This window comes from Gopherus flavomarginatus, chromosome 20, assembly GCF_025201925.1.
Source record: "Gopherus flavomarginatus isolate rGopFla2 chromosome 20, rGopFla2.mat.asm, whole genome shotgun sequence".
In the NCBI taxonomy this organism is placed as follows: domain Eukaryota; kingdom Metazoa; phylum Chordata; order Testudines; family Testudinidae; genus Gopherus; species Gopherus flavomarginatus.
This window is the reverse complement of record NC_066636.1, coordinates 17,540,443-17,561,858: the sequence shown is the minus strand read 5'-3', so window position 1 is coordinate 17,561,858 and position 21,416 is coordinate 17,540,443. Positions and strand designations below refer to the sequence as shown.

The window sequence follows — 21,416 nt, the reverse complement described above, 5'->3', positions numbered from 1 at the left end:
AAGCTGATTGGTGCCGCAAGCCTGGGAGGCGGGAGAAGTGAAGCAGCCACGGCGTGCTCGGGGAGGAGCCGGGGCAGAGGTGAGCTGGGGCTGGGAGGGGCAGAGGGTGGGGAGCTGCTGCGGAGGGAGGGAAGGGGGGCCCTCAGGGCGGGGGCGCGAGGGGGAGGGCGCGAGGTGGAAGTTTCGTCTAGGGCGCGAAACATCCTTGCACTGGCCCTGATTCTAGTACAGGGGAGTCGCGTCATACGTGAATTCAACTTACACGATTTTAACTCTACGCACTCGGCAAAAAAAAAAAAAAGAGAGAGAAAAATGACAAAGTAAATACCGTACCTGTAGTGCAGGCGATTCCACCCGCCGTTCCCCTCAATGGTCATTTTGAGGATCCGCGATTTTCGCTTTACGCGCTGACTTTAGATCCTAACCCCCGCGTGAGACACGACTCCACTGTAGCAGTGGGATGTCTCTGTCATCGTAGGGGTAATACGGCCACCCATCACCCTGGTATCTGAGTGCCTAGCTCGGCAGCCGTATTAGCTGCGACCCCATTTAAAGGATGAAGGGGGGAAGGAAGTGGATGGGGGTGGGGGAGGGGGTCCAGTTACCATAGAAACCCTCCATCTTTTGGGGCTTAAGTTGGTTTGTTCCTTTGAAGAAACAAGCGAACGACCTGGTGAGCACGCTGACGAAGTGTACCCCCCACTACATCCGCTGCATCAAACCCAACGAGACCAAGAGACCCCGCGACTGGGAGGAGAGCAGGTGGGGCCACTCCACCCTTCCCCTTGGGCAGCTGTTGTCCCTGCCCCCCAGTCCGCCCGCTCCCAGCCTTCCGCCCCTGGGGTGTTTCCCCTTCATTCCTTTCCGGCCTGTTCCCTGCTCTGCAGGGCCGGTCGGCCTCTCCGAGTGCCTCCAGCTCCCGGCTCTGGGGGCGGCTGGGCCCCCATCTCCCTACACGGATGGGATCTGCTGCCCAGCCAGGGGGAGACAGGTTGGGGAGCAAGGTGTCTGGTTACCCGTCCCTTGCTCAGACCTGTCTCTGGCTTCCTCCAGGGTGAAGCACCAGGTGGAATACCTGGGCCTGCGGGAGAACATCCGGGTGCGTCGGGCCGGCTACGCCTACCGGCGGGTCTTCCAAAAGTTCTTGCAGAGGTAGGAGCCGCCGTCCCGTGGGCAAGGGAGGAGACGGGGCACAAGCGTTGGCCTGTTGCCGCTGGCGCTATGGGAAGGGGCACCGGGCAGAGGAGACGGGGTCCCCCACAATAGGGGACTGGGAGGGAGGCAAGTATGAGCCATGCTGACGCAGGGGTCCTCTCCATGGGGGTCATCTCTGCCCCCTGTGGCTGCTCTGTGTCAGAGGCGGCTGAGTCTGGAGCCCCTCAGCGCAGAGGCTTGTACTGTGGGCTCTGGAGGCCCCCGGTTCGATCCCAGCGCCGGGGGCCAGCCCGTGAGGGTGGTGGCTGCTCTGATGGCTTGTGTGATGTCACGTGGGCTCAGCAGGGAGGCCCTGGTCCAGGGAACATGCCGGGGGCAAGGCCAGGGTTTCCCTGCATTGCACCCCGGTTTGCTGGATAGCCGGGCGCTGCCCCTGGAGGGCAGAGTGCCAGCTGCTGCCTTTGGGAGACGTCCCTCTGCAGCGCCTCCTCCCTCCCCCTGCTCTTACTGAGCCCTTCGGACAACCTGCCACCCCCCCTCTCCCTCCCCAGGTATGCCATCCTCACCCCTGAGACATGGCCGTCCTGGCGGGGGGATGAGAAGCAGGGCGTGGTGCACCTGCTGCGCTCCGTCAACATGGACCCAGACCAGTACCAGCTGGGCCAGAGCAAGGTCTTCATCAAGGCCCCAGAGTCGGTGAGTGGGCGGGGAGGGGGGCTGACCTCCGGGGGGGGGGCAGAGAGAGGCCAATAGGAGAGGCAGTCCCTGGAGTCTTGGAGGGACCAGGCCCTGAAGGTGCTGAGTAGGGGAGGGGGACTGTCACCCTGCAGAGCAAGGGACTGGCTCCCAGCTGTGTATTCGGGAGGCTGGACCTGGCATGCATTGGTGGGGGGGGGGGGGGGGGGAATCACCTGGCAGCCCCCTAAGCAGGTGCTCCCTGCCCCCACAGCTGTTCCTGCTGGAGGAGATGCGGGAGCGGCGTTACGACGGATACGCCCGGGTCATCCAGAAGGCCTGGCGCAAGCACGTGGCCGTGCGCAAGTACATCCACATGAGGGAGGAAGGTGGGTCCCATGCACGCCCACCCCTGCCCCCCCTCCGATTGCCCAGCCCTGGGGAAAGCAGAATTGGGCCTGGCCACCTCCAGCTGCTGCTCAGATATCAGGTGCATTACGATAGTGCTGAGAGGCCTGAATGGAGAGCAGGGCCCGGATGTGCCAGGTGCTGCACAGACACAGGGCAGGAGACAGTTCCTGCAGCTTGGCACTCACGCACCGAATAGACCCAGGCTGAGAGAAAGGACAGAGAATTGCCCTCACTTTCCAGTTGGGGAAACTGAGGTCTGGTGCTGCAGTGGCCTGCCCAGGGTCATCCCCAAAACCCGTCTCTCCTTCCTTCTGCTCCTGGGGGTGGCAGCAATCCTGAGGCTTCCCCACTGAGTGATGCAGCCATCCCCTCCATTGATCGCTGTGCATGGGGGGCACACACGTACACCGGCCTGCGTAAGCCAGCATGACCCTCATGCTCTGAGGCTCGGCCAGAGGTGACTCCTGTTGGTAAGGGATGGACTCCAGGTGAACTGAGTGCGCCCATGCATGGGACAAAGACGTGAGGGCTTGTCCACCCTGGGAAATTGCCCCCCCCCGGAAACGTTTAGGTGTACAAGTGGTGGCAGAGGGTGTAATTGAAAGTGGCCCCACCAATGCTCCATCACACCCCCTACCCACTCCACTATTGCTGCCTATTTCAGTGATTGTGGATTAAAATTTGTCTCCCCGGGACACCAGCTGGACCAAGCAGGACTCCAGAGTCCAGTTCTGGTGCCCACCCATCGAGAAGGAGGTTAGTAAATTGGAGCGGGGCCAGAGAAGAGCCGCGAGGAGGATTAAAGGATTAGAGCGAGAGACGCAAGGAGCGCAATCAATTTAGCGTAACACAGAGGGACAATGGGCGACTGGATCCCAGTTGCTAATTACCTACGTGGGGAACATGTCTTTAATAACGGGCTCTTCAGCCTAGCAGAGAAAGGCGAACACGCTCCAGGGGCTGGAAGCTGAAGTGAGACAAATTCTGGCCGGAAAGGACACGTAGGTTTTTAGCCGTGAGAGGAAGGAACCCTGGGCTCAGTTTCCCCAGGGTCTGGGGGATTCGGTGTCGCTGACAGTTTTTCAATCCAGATCGGCCGTTGCTCTCTCAGCTCTGCTCTGGGAGTTAGCTGGGGGCAGGGCTTTCGCTGGTGATGCCCAGGGGGTCGGACTGGCTAGTCACAATGGTCCTGTCTGGGACCTGAGCCCAGCACTTGGAATCCAGGCCCAGGCTTGCTCCAGAATCGGTCCCTGTGTGGACAAGGCCTGAGTCAAGAGTCGGGGGGGGGGGGATACACAGCCCCACCCTGCTGGACAAGGTTTAAGAAGGTCTGACTGAGCCCCCCCCGTGTCTCCCCCTCCCAAAGCCTCCAACATCCTGCTGAACAAGAAGGAGCGTCGGCCCAACAGCCTCAACCGCAACTTCGTGGGCGACTACGTCGGGCTGGAGAGCCGGCCCGAGCTGCGGCGCTTCGTGGGCCGGCGCGACCGCGTGGACTTCGCCGACACCGTCACCAAGTACGACCGGCGCTTCAAGGTGAGCGTGGGGCCCTCTGCTGCCTTCGTACACGGTAGGACTGGGCTCTGCTCTTCTCCCACTGCCTCTGCCCCAGGGTCCAGCTCTGCTCCCCCCCAGCTCCCTTCTCCTCCTGCCCCGGGGCCGGGCTCTGCTCCCCCCCAGCTCCCTCCTCCTCCTGCCCCGGGGCCGGGCTCTGCTCCCCCCCAGCTCCCTCCTCCTCCTGCCCCGGGGCCGGGCTCCGCTCCCCCCCAGCTCCCTCCTCCTCCTGCCCCGGGGCCGGGCTCCGCTCCCCCCCAGCTCCCTCCTCCTCCTGCCCCGGGGCCGGGCTCTGCTCCCCCGCCCCCAGTTCCCTTCTCCTCCTGCCCCGGGGCCGGGCTCTGCTCCCCCCCCCCGCTCCCTTCTCCTCCTGCCCCGGGGCCGGGCTCCGCTCCCCCCCCCCCCCGCTCCCTTCTCCTCCTGCCCCGGGGCCGGGCTCCGCTCCCCCCCAGCTCCCTCCTCCTCCTGCCCCGGGGCCGGGCTCCGCTCCCCCCCAGCTCCCTCCTCCTCCTGCCCCGGGGCCGGGCTCCGCTCCCCCCCAGCTCCCTCCTCCTCCTGCCCCGGGGCCGGGCTCTGCTCTCCCACGCCCCAGGGACAGACTCTGCTCCCCTGGCTCCCTCCTCCTGCCCCAGGGCCAGGCTCTGCTCCCCCCCCGTTCCCTCCTCCTCTTTCCCTGGGGCCGGGCTCTGCTCTCCCACGCCTCAGGGACAGGATCTGCTCCCCTGGCTCCCTTCTCCTGCCCTGGGGCTGGGCTCTGCTCTCCCAGCCCCAGCTTCATCCTCCTCCTGCCCCAGGGCTGGGCTCCACTCTCCCCCACACCTGCCTCAGGGCCGGGCTCTACTCTCCCCCCACCACCCCCTCCTGCCCCAGGGCTGGGCTCTGCTCTCCCCCCCACTTCCCCCCTGCCTCAGGGCCAAGCTCTGCTCCCCCCTGCCTCAGGGACAGGCTCTGCTCCCCTCACTCCCTGTTTCTGCCCCCCACCAGCCTCCCTCTTCCTGCCTGTGGGCTGTGCTCTGCTCCCCTATTTTCTCTCGGCCCTTCCCCCTCTGCCTAACATGCTTGTCTCCATCCTACCCCAGGCCACGCGCCAATGGGAGCTGCCGCCCCCCAGGCTCTGCTGGGCTTGCCCCACCTCCCCTCAGCCCCCCGCACGTTCCCTGCCCCACCACCCTTACCCCCGTGCTTACACCCTGTCCCCTTCGGCTCCCCCCATGCTCCTGCCTCCCTCCGTAGGCCCCCCGCTCAGCCCCTCTCCCCCCACGCAGAGGGTGAAGCGGGACCTGATCCTGACGCCCCGGTTCCTGTACCTCATCGGGCGGGAGAAGGTGAAGCAGGGCCCCGAGAAGGGGACGATCAAGGAGGTGCTGAAGCGACAGGTGGAGCTGGAGAGGATCCAGTCGGTGTCTCTGAGGTAGGAGCCTGTTGGCCGCCCTGGCAGGCCCGGTGCCCCTAGGGTCTGGTTTAGCGCAGCCCTGTCGCAGCTGTGGTGGGGGCTGGGGGGCCAAGCCCTGCTCCGGGGGCTGCAGCACCAGGCTGCTTCCCGAGCCGTGCTCAGCCAGGGCCATCGCTCAAGAGGCTTCGGGCATCTCCTCTGCCCCGGGCGGGGCTGGTGCCCTGAGCAGCCCGCGGGCACCGCCCCCAGCTGGCTCCGGCCTCGGAGAGAGCGTGGGGAGGGTGCCCACGGCTGATACAGCCTCTGCTTCCTCCATCCTCGGCAGCACCTTGCAGGACGACTTCCTCATCGTCCACGAGCCACAGTACGACAGCGTCCTGGAGTCCGTCTTCAAGACGGAGCTGCTGAGCCTGCTGTGTAAACGCTACGAGGAGAGGACCCACCAGCAGCTGTCCGTGAAGTTCAGCAACCAGTGAGTCCACGCTGCCACCAGCGGGGGCCCTGCTGGGCAGAGCTGGCCCAGGCAGCAGTGTTCGGTTACTAGCAGGAGGGCTGGGAGAACCCGGACTCCTGGGTTCTTCTCCCTGCCCTGGAACGAGGGGTGCTTACAGCGAGGGTGGCTGAGTGTCTGGACTCCTGGGTTCCATTCCCAGCCCTAGGAGGGAACTATTCCTATTAACTATCTACTCATAGCCCCTTGCAGCCCCAGCCATGGACTACGGCGCTAGGCGCTTTACAAACAGAGCAAAGAGATGTCCTCTGCCCCAAGGAGCATATAGTCTAGAAATGGGATCTAATTAAAGTGGGGGAGATAGTGGGGGACTGTCAGGACTCCTGGGTTCTATCCCCAGCTCTGGCAGGGCAGTGGTGCCTAAGGGTTAGAGCAGGGAGGGCTGGGAGCCAGGACTCCTGGGTTCTATCCCCACCTCTGGGAGTGGAGTGGGGGTATCATGGTTAAAGCAGGGGGTTGGAATCAGGACTCCCGGGTTCTATTACTGCCCTTGTGTGCGGGCCCCTGGTTCGAGGTGCGGGCTGGGTCTCACGTGATCTCCCAACTCACCTTTGCAACGTGCTGCTGGTTGCTTGGATCCAAAGCCACAAAACTTCCTGGAGCTGGTGCCTGTCTCCATGTCCCCCTCCCTGTGCTCAGGCTCCTGCTGAGTCCAGTGCTTTCCCTCCCTTCTTTCCCCCTCCTCCCCCAGGCTGGAGTTCAAGGTCAAGAAGGATGGCTGGGGCCCCTGGGGGGCAGCTGGCTCCCGCCAGATCCAGTTCCAGATCTGCCAGGGTGACGTGGCGCTGCTCCGGAACAACGGGAAGGTGCTGATCGTCAGCATCGGGCCTGGGCTGCCCAGGAACGCCCGTGAGTGTCTGCGAGTGGCAGGGAACAGGCTGCAAGGAGCAGGCCTTAGCTGCTGGCTTTCTCCATCAGCCCTGTGGGAAACTGCCTGGAGGGTGCAGAGTCCTGCTGCGGATGGGACCTGATCTCGATCGGGCAGAGCCCTGGAATAGACTTCTCAGGGGACAACCCTGCTCTGGGGGTGGAGAGAGGGAGGGAGCTGAGGGCGGTCTGAGGGAAGGACACACAGGAGGGCTAATCGTGGTCATTCCTGCGGCAGGGCCCACACGGCGGGACACCAGGAAGAGCAGGTATCTGAACAGCAGCAGCATCCCCGGCTGGAACTACCCCCCTGCAGCAGGTACAAGGCTCCTCTTGCAGCATGGGGGTGGGCTGGGGGGCAGTGGGGGATCCCTGGGCAGATGAATCCAAAGCATCCTGTCACCCCACACGTACCATCCATCACCCACTGGGGGGGGAGGAGATATGGCCACCAGGGGCCTACAGCCACCCCACCCAAGCCCCAACCCCCAGCAGCTGGACTCTGGCCCGGGCCATGCATTCAAGGCTAGCGGGACACTGCCTGGTTGTACAGCACAGGAAGGGTTAATAGAGGTTGGGAGGTCGCAGATCAGGGGCTGCCCTCTTGCCTTTGGGGTCAGTAGCAGGTACAGCAGAGGAGGCCCCAGGACGTGCGTGGAAATGAAAGGGTTAATTCTCTCCCTCACCCCCCCCCCCCCCGTGGGCCAGGAATGCTCCTGTGTTCCCAGTGCAGGATGCCTGGGTTCCTCCGGCTCCAAGTGACTCTCCCCCCTTCTGTTCCAGGCAGAGACAGGAGCGACACCAGGCAGCGCGGCAGCCCTGGGTCCCGCGCCCCTCCCCAGCACCGTCTCTCCATCGCCCGGCAGGGCAGCATGGAGCAGCCCACCCTGCCCAGGCATGGAGCCAGCCCCAGGGCCAAAGCCTTCCCTGCCCTGCTCAACCTGGACTTCATGAACGTGCCGGACCAGGGCGCAGCCGGGTAAGTGCCCCAGGCTGCTGGGTCGGGTCATGGGGCTCTGGCTGGCTGAGGGTTAACCCCGGCCCAGCAGGAGCCGGCCCCACCCTGGCAGCGGAAGCCAGTGATACAGGGAGACTCCAGCACGGAATGCCTCTTGCTCCCCCAATTGCTCCCCCTTCCTCGGGCCAAGCCAGCTGCCTCAGCTCAGCAGCAGGGGGCAGTAGCCCTGCCTGGCCCAGCTGTGGCCTGTGTGTCTCTGCTGCCCTCCCCAGCTGCCTTTTCCTGAGCTGCTGCGTTTGGCTGGATGGCAGCCTCACAGAGCCTGGCTTGCTCCGGGCTCGGCAGGGCTAGCCTAGAAGGGGACAGGAGAGGCGCTGCCATTCCCCTCGCTGGCACCAGGCAGGGGTACTCAGCATGGGGTGGCCCTGTCTCTGCCCAGGAGGAACCAGGAGTCACTAAGGGCTCTGCTGCAGGATTGCTTGGCTGGAGCACCTGGGGGTTTAAAGTACCAGCCCTCTAAGACGGATAGCCCAGACAGGAATGCAGCGGGCTGATCTCCTCCTCCCTTCTCCTTAGCTGGCAGCGGAGGCTCTCAAAAGAAGCCAAGCCTGTCCCCGGAGGCGGCCGAGCCAAACCCAAACCCAAGCCAAAGCCCCAGCCGCGCCTGCCCCAGTGCCGCGCCCTCTATGCCTACGATGCCCAGGACACAGACGAGCTCAGCTTCAATGCTGAGGAATACATTGAACTCATTAGAGAAGGTAAGTGGACTCCCCCTGGACCTGCCCATCCCTCCTCCAGCAATGGGGGGAGGCAGCCCTAGGCTGTACTCCTCAAAGGGAGGGTGGGTGAGTGGTTAGAGTAAGGGTGTGAGTAGACTGCCACAAAGGGGATTAGGAACCAGGACTCCTGGGTTCCATTCCCAGCTTTGCTGGAACTTGGGAGCAGACCTCCAACTTCCACATCTTCTCCACCCGGCTTAGAGCATTGGGACCCCTCCACTTGTCACTGCAAAGAGATGCTACCCAACAAGTCTAAAAAAGTATCAGAGGGGTAGCCGTGTTTGCTGCTTTTACAGATCCAGACTAAGAATCCTGTGGCACCTTATAGACTAACAGACGGTTTGGAGCATGAGCTTTCGTGGGTGAATACCCACTTCGTCAGATGCATGCATTCACCCACGAAAGCTCATGCTCCAAAACGTCTGTTAGTCTATAAGGTGCCACAGGATTCTTTGCTGCTTTTACAAGTCTAAAAAACAGCCCTGTCACAGAGCATGTGTAGCTTAGAGCCCTTGGCTCCACAACCTCTGAACCTGCTCCCCCTCCGCTGCATGGGGCAAGCTAAGGACATGATGGGCAGATGCCAGCCCCCCAGCACTGCCATGCTGAGAGGGGTTTGCATGCCCAAGCAGCTGGCCTGGTGCTCCTGGCTGACAGCCCCAACTTGGGCACTCAGGAACTTCAGCTGACAGGTGCTCTGCTGTGCCCTGAGCATGGCTATGGGCTCAGGCCCTGCTGGTGAGAGAGGCCTCCCCTGCTCTAGCTTTAGGGCTCTGAGTAGTGGCTGGTGGATACTCCTGTGCCCATGGTGTTACGCTGCAGCTTTGAAAAAACATCGGAGCCACTAAAGATCTGGGCTATCAAAACTCTTCGTTGGGGGCCTGCCCTTCTGTGCTCAGTGCGGGGTGCAGCTCTTACAGCTACACTGGATTAGGATAATCCAGGCTGAGCTCCTGTGTAACACAACTCACGTTATGCTAGGCCCAAATTCCTCTTTGAACTAGAGCGTAGTTTTTAGGTCCCTCACGGTTCAAAATGGGCAGCTTAGATTTTATCCAGCTTCCAGCTGCTGGCTCTCCTTCTGCCTTTTGCTGCAGGGTTAGAGGTGCCTAATATCAGAAATCTCTCCCCAGTCTGGACCCGCAGCGTGACCACTGGCCTTGAGTGTAAATCACTCCCAGGCTGGCTGGGTAGCACTTTATCCGTTCTTTGCACTGCACCAAGCACTGGGGAAGGACCAGTTCTTGGTATGACGTGGAGGCAGCTGCTGCCCCATCACACTGGAGTCCAGCTATTGTCAGGGTTGATCAAGGGCTCTGTACAGCTGGCGGTGACCGCTCCCTGCCTTCTTTTCCTTTTCAGACCCCTCAGGCTGGTGGCAGGGCAGGATACGAGGGAAAGAAGGACTGTTTCCCGGGAACTATGTGGAAAAACTCTGATGGACGTGCCAGCTTCATTGCTCCGCTTCTGATCCTGGAATCTAGGAGGGAAGAGACGTGGCTGCAGGATCCAATCAGCCTTGCTCCTGAATTGTACATTGCTGCTAGGCTCCAGAGACCACTAATTTAAGGCAATTGAGCAGAGAGTCTTCTTCCTCTGAGGTCTTAAGCCCCCAGCATGTTGCCTTCCTTCTGCTCTGGGGAGGATGCAGGTTAGCTTGTCTGTCCTCCTGACCGAGGAGCAACTTGGCAGGCACTGGGCCTCCCTTCTCAGGAACCAGCACCTACTGCTTGGACTCAACAGGACAAGACCAGCTGCTCAGTCTTGTTGTACAGGGTAAAAAAAAAAAGTCTTCCTCCATAACTGTATAAAAAGAATAAATTGATGGTTTATTTTCTACACTAACCTCTACTCTACTTTCAAAAACAGCTGTAGCTTTTTAACTCAAATCTGTACCAACAAAGCGAGCACGCCTCCAGCCTGGGAGAAGCTGAGTCGATGTTTTCATCAGCTCCCATTTTGAACTGGGGAGCCAGACCTTCTCAGGTGTTACTGGACAAGGCCAGCAGGCCGCTGCCTGGCTACATTAGAGATTTCCTCGAAAGCCTCCAATTCCTCCTCGGTGATGGCAGTTTTCCTTTAGTAGTAGCTATCTAATCAAATGCACCATTTTGGCAGGCAGAGCAGGGCACAGAGAACTCATCAGTGGAATGACCGAAGAGCAGGTTTCCCGGGGTTACGTTCAGCTGATAGGTTGTGCTTTTTTACCTGACCCTGCAGGGGGGTGTCTCCTCCATTCCCAGGTAGCTAAGGAATAGTTGGGAGACTCAGATGCTCCGAAAACCCTAGGTAAATAGTGGAGTGAGTTTTCCCTTCAAACAAAGGCAACAGCAAGTGGATGGCAGAACTGGGCCGGTTCAGTAACGGAAAAGCTACATGAGTCCCCGACGCTAAAGTGCCTGCGCTGAAGCCCGTGTCAGGAGAGATGGACACAGCAGATTTCATTCATTTTTAAAAGGCAGAATTGTCACATTTTTTCCCCTGCGTTGAGACTGCAGGGAGCTTTCATTCCCAAGTGTCTGCTTTGATGTGTCTAGACACCGGACTGCAATCTAGAATGAAAACCCATCTTCTTAAAAGAACAGTTCGTTTCCTACCCCGTTACTTGTCAGAAAGACTTTAATGTGCCTCTTCCTTAGCGCAGACCCAGACAGCATAAATCCTCTAGTTTTGGATACTCTCACAAAACTCCCATGTAGACAGTGTAAATGCCACATACCTGGGTTAAAGGGGGAAAGTTTCCAAAAAAACCTGTAAGTAGAGAGTCTTTAACAGCTCAGCTGAGCCCTGCCCTGGTGACAAAAATCAGCCTAATTGCTCCGCAGTTGGCTACGCACCAGTAGTTCAAATCCAATTTTAACTAGATCAACCGTAGTAGCATAGAGGGAATGCTGGCCTGTGTAGCGAGCTCTTTGCTAGCCCTTAAAAAACACACTTCTACTTTCCTGCAGCCTATATAAAAAAGATGCAATTTTTAAACCCTTATTGCCAGGCAAATCTGGTCTTTGCAGGATTAGTGTATTCCCAGCAGGTACCATCCCTCCAGGTTCCTCCATAGCAAGTTAAGAGGTAAGACTGCCCCCCACTCTATGCTTTAATACAACACAAACCAAGCCACTTTGGCAGTGAACCAGTTGGTACCCAGGCCATGTGACACATGCCAGACTGACGGGCAGAACCACATTTGGAACCGGCTTCAGGACCAGGCCCCCAAACCAACTGCATTGAACGTGACTGTCTAGTTAAAACCTTGGCAACCATTTAATTAACACAATGTACAGCAGAAGTTAAACCACTAAAAGTTTTAATTGCATTATTACTACAAGAATACCTGAGAGCCTTTTGCAGTGCCCATGTTTTTAATGTAGCATAATCATCAGTTCACAAATCCCCTCTAAAACCAAAATGCAAAGTCACTTTTTCATTTTTAAACAGAAGTTCATCTAAAGGCACTGAACTGCATGGGAAATGAGATCACCAAAGATTACAAAGCAATTTGTTTTTCCTCCTCTCTAAAACGGTAGAAACTTTAGGTTTGTCTATATTATTGAACAGCATTTACACTTCCACAGCTCCAAGCGAATACATTTTTTAATTGTGGAGGTTTTTTGGGGTGGGAGAAGAGACAGTTAAGACAAAGCAAAAAAAACTGGGAGGAAATTTAAAATATGTAGTTACCTTCATTTCAGCTTGGTTACTCTTGCGAGTAGGACTAAATGGCTTAAAAATATAGTTACCACTCCACTGCAGCTGCTGGCCCTGGGGAAAGGCAGGTTGTAACAACAAGCATTGGGAATATTTGTTTTATACAGTAAAAAGTGTGGGTTTTTAAAAAAAACAACCCTCAAATGCTGCTGCATAAACATTCAATTGGATCAAAAACATTGTTTACGATGAATTAAAAAAACAACTACCGCATTTGTTCCTTTCAACCAAACCATCTTCGGAGGGGGAAGAAAGTTATCCCGCTGAACTTAAAAACAGCAAATTCGTTTTCTAAAACAAGAAAGAATAAATCACACCAGTAGCTTTTTTTTTTTTTTTTTAGTGTATGTTACAGAACTTTTTACACACAGTTTAAGAGTTATTCACCATTAAAAAAAATAACCCAAAGTTAAGTTACCAAAATAAGAATGACTCACACAACACCCGAACTGGAGCACAGAAGCCAAAGCAACAAACGAAACAAGTTGAAATCGTTTTTCCAAACAGGATTTAGGGATGCAGCCATTTGCACAATTTTGAAAATTCTTGTGGATGCTGCTGCAATACTGAAGGTCCAAACCTGCTATTAAAATGCTTCTGCATCCTTAACTTGGCTGTGAGCTTGGTCACGGGGTACAGGAATGCGCTGTCCAGGAGATGGCAAGAGCTGCAGTGGCAGATGAGGGACCCAGAACCCGAAGTGGAGGGGGAGATGAAAGCTGAACCAAAGGGGGGAGTATCAGGGCAGTGCTTGCTCTGATCAGTGGACGTGACCTGGGGTGGGGTTTTTCCTGCGGATCTTGGATTGAGGCCCTGCAGAGTTTGCCATGCCAGCTGCCATGATTTAAGTGTGTGTCGGTCCAATGGGCCTGTGGGTGTGCATGGGTGGGGAATGAAAGCATCTATGTCAGTCTAAGAACTGAATTCTGCATAATTTTTTTTAAAGAGGGTTTAGTTTCCCTTTCTGCTTCTAACAAAGCACGTTCTCTTACCCTCTAAATTATCCTGTTATTTACAACCAGCTGGGACTTTAAGGACATAATAGGTTGGAAAACTCTGGCAGGTGCTTTGAACAGACTAGTCTCAGCTCCCTTAGATTCAAGAATCAAGTTCTCTTAACAGCCAAGCAAGTATATGGGGTCGCTACCCTCTTCTTCACTACTCAGCCTGGGCAACCAGCATTTCCAAGCAGCAGCAGCACCGATCAGGGCCCATGGAGTTCCACCTTGTCCCACAGATAAGATTCAAGCCCAGCCCTCAACCAACGACATCTGGGGGAAGGGGACTTCGGGTGCATCCTTTTGGGTGCTGATCCATCTCTGCCTCCCGCCACACACCCAAAAATAAAATCCCCACCTGTAACAAAATATCTGTTTTTGATCAGCTGATCTTTGACCCTTGCTGCTGTAAAGAGATTTAGTATTTGCTGATAACTTGGCTCATTTTTTGGTAAAGAGAAGAGCTCACAAGCAGAGACTGTTACAAACGCTAGCAAGGGGGTGGGAGGAAAACTTAATCAGGACTAATCACCCCTCGGTGATTTTGAGGGATTGCCTTGGGAGGTAGGCAAAGACCAAACTAAGCTGCTTCTGGCTTCTCAGACATCCTTTATATAGTACATGCAGGGTTAACTGCACTGCCCTGGCTCGCAGTCCATTTCCCTGCCAGACCTCACTTCCTGAGGTTATTGCTTTCATTTTCAAGACACACGCACACGCACACATATGCAAGCACACACAGAGTTGTGCAGTTCTGCTTGTCACCTGCAGCTTAATAGCCAAATGTTTCCTTTTAAATCCAGGCCACCTGCAGCCATCAACCCTATACGTATATTTCAGTTAGTACAAACCCCAGAATCGTGTTAAGTTAGTGCAAGTGAACCTGTGAAGAGGATTCATAACACATGCATTCAGTGGGTGAATATAGTTAGTGAACAAACCACGAAAACTTGGATCGACGCTGTCAGTTAAGATACCAGGCAACTAACCGAGTCAGGCCAAGATTTCATCTGGAGCTCCGGGAAGCAAATACAAAATAAGCAACATTACCAAAAAAAAACAAAAAACAAAAAAAAAAAACGTTGGATCCTGCTGTGAACATCTTATCAACACAGTAACTTAAATTCCCAGGCGGTTCCCAGGCTTCTCCCACATCAACGCTCACGGAGAGAAAGGACTCCCTTCGGACAAGTCCGAATGTGGGAGAGGCAGACTCCCAGTAACCAGGGGAAGCACCCATCAGAAAGAGCAGAAACAGGGCTCAGGCAAGGGGACCGTTAAGCAGCTGAGCCTGCAAATGACATCCTGGCACCGGAGCGCTGTTCTCTGAGCTGGGAGACAGCTCCCTGGGCTACAGACAACACTGGGGAGGGATGACTAACTGCCCTGTTCCAATGAAGGGAAGCCACCGCCCATGACAATCCGAACACGCGCTCGCGAACAGAGCGGGCCACGTCCCTCGTTATCATTCAGAGCAGCGTACGAAGCGTTTGCTTGCCCGTGTAGTCTCAGAGCTAGGCTAGACCTCTGACTCCTGCCCTCACTGAGCTCTTGCTTTCTACACTGTAAACCAGCCCAATTCCCCACCCCGCGTCGGCCTCAGCCGGGCCACCAACCGAGGAAAGCCAGAGAGCGGATCCGTCCTCCAGGTTTATAAATAAGGATCTCGTTTCTCTTCACAGCTTTACATATCCAACCTACGTACTGAAACGGTGCACAGAGAGGGGGGGCCCAGCTGGGAGCCGGCCAACGAGCTCTGTGCAGAGATTATATACACGCGCTGCCCTCTCCCTCGCCCCTAGTTCTCGGGGCTCACGTTCTGCCTGGCTCTGATGAAGGCCATGCCGTGGGTGCGGAAGTGCGTCTTCAGGTTGAGCTGGGTGTCGAAGCCCTTCCCGCACACCTTGCACGCGAGTTTACCGTCGGCCGAGCACTGGGCCCCTCCCTCGTGGCCGCTGCGGGGGCTGGGCTCCTCCCCCTCCCCCGCCCCCTTCTTCTTCTTGTGGGTGATGAAGCGGTGGCGGTTGAGGGAGACCTGGGAGGTGAAGCAAAGGCCGCACTCCCGGCACTGGTGGGAGCTCTCGTCTGTCCTGTGCTGGGGGATGTGCTCCTGGAACTCGGCCGCGCTGCAGGCCACGTAGCCGCACTTCCGGCAGCGGAAGGGGGCTTTGCGGTCCGCCTTGGGGTTCTTGGAGGGCGGCGTGGTGCTGTCCGGCTCCTCGCTACACGAATCGCCCTCGTCCGAGGAGAGTTTCCGCTTCCTGCTGGACACCTGTGGGGAGGAGTTTGGAGAGGCTTGACCCCGAATGCTGGGGAGGGCCTGGGCCAGACAAAGGCCTGCCCCACGCAGTGAGCACATCCCTCCCGTGCCTCGTGGCGGCGGACAGGAGCAGCTCAGACAAGATGATCCTTCGGCTCCCTTCCAGCCGTAAGATCTCTGGCTGGATGAAAATCCCAGCACACGCTCAGCCAGCCCTGGCAGCGGACTCAGCCCCGCCCTCATCTGCTCCTTGGCCTCAGGACACTCACTCCACAGCCTCCACTATGAAACGCAGCTGTTCTGTATTCCCTGCCGCTGCCGGCCTCTCAAACCAACTAGTCAGACAGGAGACCACCAGCCAAAAGCCAGGGAGCCGCACAAAGCGATTCCGATGGGGCCAGGCCAGGATGAATGCACTAGTGGGAACGGTGCTGAGAGAGGAGCCCCATAGCTATCCCGCTAGTGCTGACTGCACGTCCCAGCCTAATGACATTTACCACCATAAACCCCCCTGCAGACGAGATTCTTTGCTTCCTGCCCGGACCTACTGCACTACGGAGCTGTGGGTCGTTCTAAGGGCAGCCAAGTTCCCCCTCGAGAGGTGGCTGCGTTGTTTGGAAGTTATTTTAACCCCTCCGCCCCCCCCTTCTCTCACAGCTCCGAGCGTCCATCCTTGCAGCCATCGGCCCCCTACCTGCAAGCTTCCGGGTCCCATCCGGGCAATGACGACCTCTTGGCTCTTGGTCTGGTCGGTCACCTTTATCCCGTGCCGCACCTGAATGTGCTTCTCCAGGATCAGCCGGCTGCTGAAGGTGCGTTTGCCTTCGGTGCAGTACCTGGGAGGGAAGAGAGCCAGGCACGTCATGAGGCTCCCTTGGACACCTCGCCCACTGGAGGTGAACCGGCGACCCCTAGACCTGGTCTACTGCTTCCATCTCAGAGTGCTTGGTGGGCGTCAAGCCCACCTCCCCTGGGGAAACTGGCTTGGAGAGGTGATGTTACCTACCCAGAGCTCACACAGTAAGGCAGGGGCAGAACCAGGTCTAGAACCCAGGAGTCCCGACTCCTAGTCCCCTGTTCTAACCACTACAGCACACTCTCCCCAACAGCAGGGCAGGGAACTCAGGAGTCTGACCCACCCAGTGGCCCTGATCTGACCACTAGATTTACATTCCAAGAGTCCAAGCTCCCAGCCTCCCTTGGCTCCAACAGCCTTGTGGACTGCATGGACACCTCCCACCCCGAGCTTCAGGTGGAAGGGAGGGGTGAGCTAGATCCCTTTCGCCCCCCAAAAACCAGAAGGAGGAGGTGGTTGCTCGGTACCGGCAGGGATAGACTCGCTTGATCCCCTCGTGGTTCACTCGCACGTGTCTCCGGAGACTGGGGGCGGAGCAAAACGAACGCTCGCACAGACGACACGGGAACTTCTTCACCGACTGGAAAAAGCAAGAGAACAGGTCATGCCACATGCCCTGCCACTGCATTAGCCCATTCTCAAGGTGTACCGGAAAGCCCCTTCTCCCGTTGCACGGGGCTTTTATTGGATGGGGAACTGAGGCACGGAGAAGGGGTCACTTGTCAGGGTGACACAGCGAGTCAGGAACAGAACCAGGAGACCCAACTCCTGCTGTAACCATTAGAGCACACACCCTGCCCCAGCTGGGAATGGATCCCAGGAATCCCGACCTGCAGGCCTCTGCTCTGTGCAATAAACAAAACACTGCCTTCCCCACCACCTCGGTGTTTCAACAGGGCCAGGTTCCCAGTGGATAAACTCCACCAGCTCTCCTCCCATTGGGCCAGCAACCACTCGGGGATTCCCTCTCACCTTCCCGTGATCCTTCTTCATGTGGGACACGTACTCGTCCCTCTCCGGGAACCAGGAGTGACACATCCCGCACGTCCAGCCACTACTTTTCGACTTGCTCGCATCCGTCTTGCGCTGAAAGCGGGTCCGCTTTGCCTTGCGCGGCTCTGGGGAGCTGGGCGGCTCGTCTTCCTCCGAGGAGGACGACGACGACGTGGATATCTTGGAGATGGGGGCTTCCACGGGCTCCTCTTTGGGGGTGAGCAGAGCAACTGGCTTCTTGGTGACATCCTCCTTGGGTTTCTGCGGCTGGTGAGTGTTCTGAAAAAACACAGACGGGGCGTCAGCCTGCCAAGGCTCGGATCTGGGTTCCAGCGGCAGCCCATGTCAGGAAGCGATCCCGGGGGGAAGGCAAGCCAGTGTTTCCCCAACCCTGCCATGCTGGAGGAGAAGGGGGAAAAACCTGTCCGTCCCCTCTGAGGTCATCAGCTTGCATCCGGAAGCCTGAGACTCCCATTCGCCCTGCACAGCCAGCAAAGGTGTCTCTATGCTCCGGAATGGAGAAAGGCAGGAGGTGGACAAGTAAAGTAAGTAAGTGTGTGTGTGTTCGTTCCTAGCACCGCAGGAGATGGAAGTGGCACTCAGTGGCCCTGATCAGGGCACCCATGTGCTAGGTGCTGTACAGACAGTGAAGAGGCAGTCCTTGTCCCAAAGAACTAATCATCTATGGATATACTGGAAGGGGCTGGCCTGACAAATACTAAAACATGTTACACAGACTTCTAGGGACCGGCACACAGGCCTGGCTGGTTCACAGGCCAATCCCAGCACAGGTAGCGTCACACGAAAGTGCTGAACAACATCCGGGCACCGATACGCTGCCCTGCCAGACTGCTGCCAGGTGGAGAACGTCCAGACTAGGCCTGTGGAAAGCTGGGGCTTTAGTGAACAGTAGCATTGTGACAGCTCTGCAACGTGGTTAGGATCATCCCCACTTTACAGGTGGGGAAACTGAGGCACAGGGAAGGGCGTGACTTGCTCAAGGACACGGGGAGTCAGGGAATAGCGCTCGGGGGGCGCCAACTCAGACCTCACCTTCCTCTAGTAAATGGGGCTCTGGTGCCCGACTTACCTTTAGATGTTCCAGCATGGTGCGTTTCTGGGCGAATAGCAGCGGGCAGTCGGGACACTTAAAAACGCTGACCCTCTGGTTAAGCAGGTGTTGGTCAAAGTGAGAGGAGAGCAGGGGCTTGTGGGTAAAGACTGTGTCACACATTGCACATTTGTAAATCATCCTGAAAATCAAGGGGGTGGGGAGGGGAGAGAAGAGGATGGGCAGGTTAGAATCAATCAATCAACGTTTCCCTGAATTTTGTTCAAACATGAAAAAGCCCCCAAGGAATAATTACATACCGGGGCCAGCTGAGATCAGGGCCCCGTAATGCTCTGTGCTGTACAGACAGTGCCTGTCCCAAAGAACCAACAATCGAAGACAGAGTCAGAGGGGAAGTGACTTGCCCAAGATCACCCAGCTGCTCAGCGGCAGAGCTGGGAATAGAACTCAGGTCTCCAAGTTCTGGGCCAACGTCCTGCCCACTAGGCAACGCTGCTGATTCAACATAATTCAATCTCTTGAGTTTCTTCCCTAATCGGAGCAGCACACGGGAGGACGGCGGACACCGTGTGCTTCCAAAGGGAAGCACAGATCCAACTGAGCTACCATGAGGAAAAGTGTTCTGTTATTTTTAGCTCCTCCAATGGGGGGCAGCAGAGCACTGGATAGGGAGAGAGACTCTCTAACAGAGCTCTTATCCAGCACCTTTCAGCCAAGGATCTCAAAGCACTTTCCTCTCGTTACCACTCAACCCCCAAGCCCAGGCGTATTTAGATCCATTTTACAGACAGAGTCACAAAAAAGATAGTTGAGCGGCTGCCTTGGGCCACCCGCAAGTGACTTGGGGCTTGTCTACATTTGAAGCAGCACAGTAACTCCTCACTTAAAGTCGTCCCTGTAAAAGTTGTTTTGTTGTTACGTTGCTGATCAATTAGGGAACATGCTCGTTTCAAGTTGTGCCTTCTAACATCGTTTGGCAGCCGCCTGCTTTGTCCACTGCTTGCAGGAAGAGCAGCCTGTTGGAGGTAGCTGGTGGGGGCTTGGAACCAGGGTGGACCGGCAGCCGCCCTATCAGCTCCCCGCTCCCCTAAGTTCCCTGTGCAGCAGCTGCCCAGCAGGCTAGCAATTGCAGCTGTTCCTCCCCCCACTGCCATGTGCTGCTCCTGCCCTCTGCCTTGGAGCTGCTCCCCGAGCCTCCTGCTTGCTAATGTCAGGGTGTCCCCCACCCCCCTGCTCCTACACCCCGCTTTCTCTTTCTTCTCCATATAGAGCAGGGTGGGGACACAGAGAGAGCCTGGGGCAGCAGCTGCTGTCTCAACTTCCTGATCCACTTAAAAAGACAATGCACTTAAGAGTGGGTCAGTTTACTTAAAGGGGCAGTGTGCATTTCTCTCTCTCTCTCCCCCACACACAAGGTGTGTGTCTGTCTGCTATGCTGTCTCCCCTCCCCTCCATTCCTGCTGCCTCCTAGAGTGTGAGGCTAAATTAACAACAATGTATTAACCCTTGAGGGCTCAGCCCAGTGCTAGTTCATCATTTAGCCCAGGGGTTCTCAAACTGGGGGTTGGGACCCCTCAGGGGGTCACTATTACATGGGCGGGTCGCGAGCTGTCAGCCTCCACCCCAAACCCTGCTTTGCCTCCAGCATTTATAATGATGTTAAATATGGGGAGAGGTTTGCTATGTGAAAGGGGTCACTAGTACAAAAGTTTGAGAACCACTGATTAAGCAGCAAGGCATTCCCTGGGAAATATCCCACCCTCTAACTTCACCACCTCAACCAAGCTTCACAATCATCAGCTGTGAACAGTATTAAATTATTTGTTTAAAACGTACTCTGTGTGTGTGTGTGTGAGTGTGAGTGAAACACATTTCCCTGGAACCTAACCCCCTCTATTTACATTAATTCTTATGGGAAAATTGGATTTGCTTAACATTGTTTTGCTTAAAGTCACATTTTTCAGGAACATAACTACAACGTTAAGTGAGGAGTTACTGTACAGTGCCACCGCGGTGCTTCAGTGCAGACCCTCCCTACGGCAATAGGAGGGGTCCTCCTGTTGCTGTAGTTAATCCACATCCCGGAGAGGTGGTAGCGAGGTGGACGGAAGAATTCGTCCATCACCCTCCCGCTGTCCACACAGGGGTCAGGTCAGCTTAACTATGGAGCTCAGTAATTTTTTCACACCCCTGAGCACTGTAGCTGGGTTGACCTAACTATTGAGTGTGGACCTGATCTCAGCAATAGAAACAGAACCCAAAAGGTCCTGTGTGTAAACTCAGGAGCGGCCGCCGCTCTCCAGATCAGGCTGAGCACAGTCTAGTCTTGCAAAACACACCGTGGGCTCTTTAACGACAAGTTGTCAGGGCCTCTGGTTTTCCCTCCCAGACGGCCACCTGAACAGCACAGTGCTCCCTAGCTACTGTGCTTACTGCGGTACGGTCTTTCCTCCTCCCCTTCCCCAAGCACCAGAGAGCTTTCCTCAGAGGTCTCTCCCTCCAGCTATTGACCGGGTGGGGCCCTGGGTCTGCTCCCCAGATCCCAGCCCGCGGTGGTACCCGACTGAGGCTACTTACTTGGATTGCTGATTACTGAACCCCGGGTGCTGCGTGTAGATATGAGCGTGGGCGCTGGGGGCCGACTTGAATGCCATGGGGCAGATGGGGCACTTGTGGAAAACCTCGCAGTGCGAGGTCTGGATGTGGGACTTTATGGAATTCACCCCTCCGAACACCACGGCGCAACTGGGGCACCTGGAAGCAAGAACACACGGTAAGGCGGCTATTTCAGAGGGGCAGGGTTAGGTTGGGGACTTCCCCCGCGCCGGTAACCAGTGAGCAAAGGCAGCCCATGCTGGGCTGTGCGCTGGCAGAGTTCAAAGCAGGCTTAGTGACGTGTGCCCAGCTGGAATTCCTCTGCCCCTTTCTAGAGGCAAGCGCATCTGCTGCTCTTTGGTCCACCTCTCCCCCACCCTGGATTTTAGCCCTTTGGTGAGGGTCACTGTCTAATGGTTAACAGAGTAAGATCAATTGCTGAGCATGGGGGACAGCTACTGCAGTACAGTCAGCTAATGCATTCCTATCTGATCACCATGCTTTCGAGGGGTAACACCGGGGGGATCAAAATCAGCCCTGCCAGGAATGACAAGTTTGGCCCTACAGGCCAAGAGAGACTTTAAAGTCAAAGTCAAAGCAGTCAAACAGGTTTCTACTTGGAAACCATGGGATG

The 21,416-nt window shown here is 56.7% G+C and overlaps 2 protein-coding genes across 4 annotated transcripts in view; one reads left to right on the top strand and one right to left on the bottom strand.

Moving 5' to 3' along the window:
• Nucleotides 1–9,881, top strand: part of LOC127037761 (unconventional myosin-Ie-like) — a 37,538-nt gene extending 27,657 nt beyond the window's left edge. For all 3 annotated transcript variants that reach the window (XM_050929803.1, XM_050929801.1, XM_050929802.1), the window contains 12 exons: nt 656–762; nt 1,054–1,152; nt 1,707–1,851; nt 2,105–2,219; nt 3,608–3,777; nt 5,061–5,206; nt 5,514–5,660; nt 6,391–6,548; nt 6,805–6,885; nt 7,350–7,545; nt 8,101–8,282; nt 9,666–9,881. In XM_050929803.1, the coding sequence (XP_050785760.1) occupies nt 656–762; nt 1,054–1,152; nt 1,707–1,851; nt 2,105–2,219; nt 3,608–3,777; nt 5,061–5,206; nt 5,514–5,660; nt 6,391–6,548; nt 6,805–6,885; nt 7,350–7,545; nt 8,101–8,282; nt 9,666–9,742 (1,623 nt within the window). In that variant the 3' untranslated portion in view covers nt 9,743–9,881. The remainder of the gene's footprint in view (nt 1–655; nt 763–1,053; nt 1,153–1,706; nt 1,852–2,104; nt 2,220–3,607; nt 3,778–5,060; nt 5,207–5,513; nt 5,661–6,390; nt 6,549–6,804; nt 6,886–7,349; nt 7,546–8,100; nt 8,283–9,665) is intronic.
• A 1,709-nt stretch (nt 9,882–11,590) lies between these two features.
• Nucleotides 11,591–21,416, bottom strand: part of ZNF687 (zinc finger protein 687) — a 49,730-nt gene continuing 39,904 nt past the window's right edge. Inside the window, exons 4-9 of the mRNA XM_050929799.1 lie at nt 20,765–20,941; nt 18,206–18,368; nt 17,095–17,394; nt 16,590–16,702; nt 15,961–16,102; nt 11,591–15,278 (exon numbers count right to left, since the gene is read on the bottom strand). Of these exons, the coding sequence (XP_050785756.1) occupies nt 14,805–15,278; nt 15,961–16,102; nt 16,590–16,702; nt 17,095–17,394; nt 18,206–18,368; nt 20,765–20,941 (1,369 nt within the window). The 3' untranslated portion in view covers nt 11,591–14,804. The remainder of the gene's footprint in view (nt 15,279–15,960; nt 16,103–16,589; nt 16,703–17,094; nt 17,395–18,205; nt 18,369–20,764; nt 20,942–21,416) is intronic.